The sequence below is a fragment of the Ceratina calcarata genome, unplaced genomic scaffold (genome assembly GCF_001652005.2).
Source record: "Ceratina calcarata isolate Rehan_Ccalc_2016 unplaced genomic scaffold, ASM165200v1 scaffold560.2, whole genome shotgun sequence".
NCBI lineage: Eukaryota > Metazoa > Arthropoda > Insecta > Hymenoptera > Apidae > Ceratina > Ceratina calcarata.
Genome location: NW_017176795.1, coordinates 1,636 through 4,200, shown reverse-complemented (window position 1 = coordinate 4,200; position 2,565 = coordinate 1,636). Strand labels below are relative to the sequence as shown.

Here is a 2,565-nt window from a genome sequence, read left to right as displayed (position 1 = left end):
AAGTTAGAAGGAAAACAACTTTTATTTGAAGCATTTTTCGCAATTTTGAAAAAAAAATTTTTCGTCAGTGTCAATACTTAATTAGATATTTCCTTCTATACTTTTTAGCACGTAGCTATTTATTATTAGCATTGTTCTTCCGACGTCTGATTTCTTTTTAATTATAGGAAATGCGTTTTACTAAGGTACATAAACTTTTCGGATTGTCTGTATAGCCAATACATCCTTAAAACAATCACGTCCGATCGGTAGAGACCAGACAGTCTGAGTATTCACCTGAAACAGCAGTATCATCGACTGGCCAAACGTCTTGAAATTGTACACGTCGTCCAGTCCGCTTTTGTCTTTCACGTGCATAAAGAACGACATGCCGAATATCGCGAAGATGAACATCACCAAAAACAGTAACAGGCAAATGTTGAACAGGGCCGGTAACGACATCGCCAGGGCAAACAGGAGCGTTCGGATACCCTTGGCACCTTTCACGAGTCGAAGTACACGACCGACTTTTGCCACCCTTACCACGCGAAGCAACGTCGGTGATACGAAGTACTTTTCGATGATGTCGCTGAGCACCAGACCTACAGAGAACGTGTATACGTTTCATTAATATAACATTGCCATAACGTTCGTCGATATTCTACTGTAGACGACCATTGCTCAATGCTATGCGAAGATATCTTCGCATTTTTTTTAAAATATGCGATTAATTACATTCGCGATTGCAATTGTTTTTTTTTATAACAGTTGAACGAGAGTCGTCTGATTTGTCGAGCGGTGAGATGGGACAAGGTGCGGTCTAGGTGGTGCAATCTAATTGTAAATAGAGTCGGGTGCCGTAAATCTCATGCAGATTCGTTTCATTATGGAAGGGAATATCTTGCAGGATAATTTTGCTGTATCTAATTTTCACTCGTCGAGAAATAAAATAAGTAGAAAAAACGATGCATCGCTAATTCTAATTTGTAAGCGGTTAGTATTCTAACCAGGGTTGCAGTTTCTTTAATTTGCACGATTTTAATGAACGATTAAATTTTAATCGAAGATCGAAATATTTTTTAATTAATAGACTACGGATTTTAAGTATACGTTAATTATTTATCTACGTTCTACTGAATTAAAGATTTAATCGCTAATTGCTTGCATCCCTGATTCTAACGATGAATTTGATGAAAATTATTTGTCTCGTAATTTGTCTAAAAAAGAGTCGACGTGTAGGATGCGTGATTTTAGATTTGTATAAAAAACGTGCATCCTGATTCATTCTAAAGACTATATCTCTCGTTGACTATAGTAATTGAACATGCATTTAGATCGATGGAAGAAATGAATACGTGGATCAGATTTTGATCACTGGTGTCGTGTAAAGAAATAGAAAAAATATATATTAGTCTATTCGTATCAGGCCATTCGAGAGTTTCAAATTCAGCCGTCTAACTCGCTTCTGTCTAATTGTAAAAGAAAACTATGAGAAAATTGTTTTCGTTAATACAGACCCGCTCTTACCGAATTTTTACTAACGATCGTCTTTTTAACGTGTGCAAGTCCAGTCGGATACAACGTCAGGTTTATCGACGTACCAATCAGACTCGGTACGATTAAGGGATGGTCTGATTATATCATTTTTCGATTACATCGCGTAGTTCGCGAATTACATTACTATTAAGCTTGTATGAGCCTTTGAATACACCAATACCTCGCTTTGCGTCGTTTCGTTTTGCGTTTTTTCGAAGTTGCGTCGCTGCTTAATTAGTACTAATTTTCACTGTGCGTCGTTAGATTTTCGAGGTTGCGTTGTTTTCGGTTCGAGTCTTTAATTTTTTTTTTGAAATTTTCTTTTTTTTCTAAAAGATGGCAACACTTTTGTTTCTAATTGCGCCATGCCATCAAAACACGGGGATTCCCTTTCTAACTAAAAATCAACGCAATTTTAATACAGTTTTATTTTCACTTTGTTTTGCTAATTTTAGAGTTCAGTTTCAATTACGTAGTGTGTTGTAATGTATGTACTTTGTTCAATTTTCTTTTTAAAAAGTAGTATTTTCGTAACCCTGGAACCTATCTTTACATGGTTTGCTATAGAAAATTTTAATTCACTTTGCGTCGTTTCAATTTGCGTCGTGTTTTTTTGGAACGTAACCACGACGCAAAGTGAGGTATTGGTGTACAATAACTGTTATTAGGCGTGACATTAATGTGAAATTATCAAACTTTAGTGGAAGGCTATTAAAAAAAGTTTTTTGCATAATTGTTAACACATTGCTGACCGGTCACGAGTTAACTCGTGTTTTCGTGGCCAAGCGTTGGTGACCGGTCACGAGTAAACTCGTGATAAGCTTTTTTCCGCATCTTTATTGTTTTCACAGCGAAATCTTGTAGTGTAATTATTTAGTCTGCATACCTCAAGTTGTGTCTCGCTTATAAGACCGGCCAAGTTTCGTTCTTAGTTGTAAAAAAAATTTCAACGATGAGCAAATTCTTCGAAAGGAAAACGGAACGAAACCCGATATATTTGCAAAACTTGTGGTGTACCATTACACGTAGGTGATTGTTATACTTTTTATC

At 36.3% G+C, this 2,565-nt stretch overlaps 1 protein-coding gene across 1 annotated transcript in view; it reads right to left on the bottom strand.

Annotated features, from left to right (window-relative positions):
* LOC108629300 (sodium channel protein para-like) overlaps positions 1 to 2,565 on the bottom strand; it is a 7,067-nt gene that overhangs the window by 3,218 nt on the left and 1,284 nt on the right. Inside the window, exon 3 of the mRNA XM_026817182.1 lies at positions 277 to 598. Coding sequence (XP_026672983.1) covers positions 277 to 598 — 322 coding nt within the window. The remainder of the gene's footprint in view (positions 1 to 276; positions 599 to 2,565) is intronic.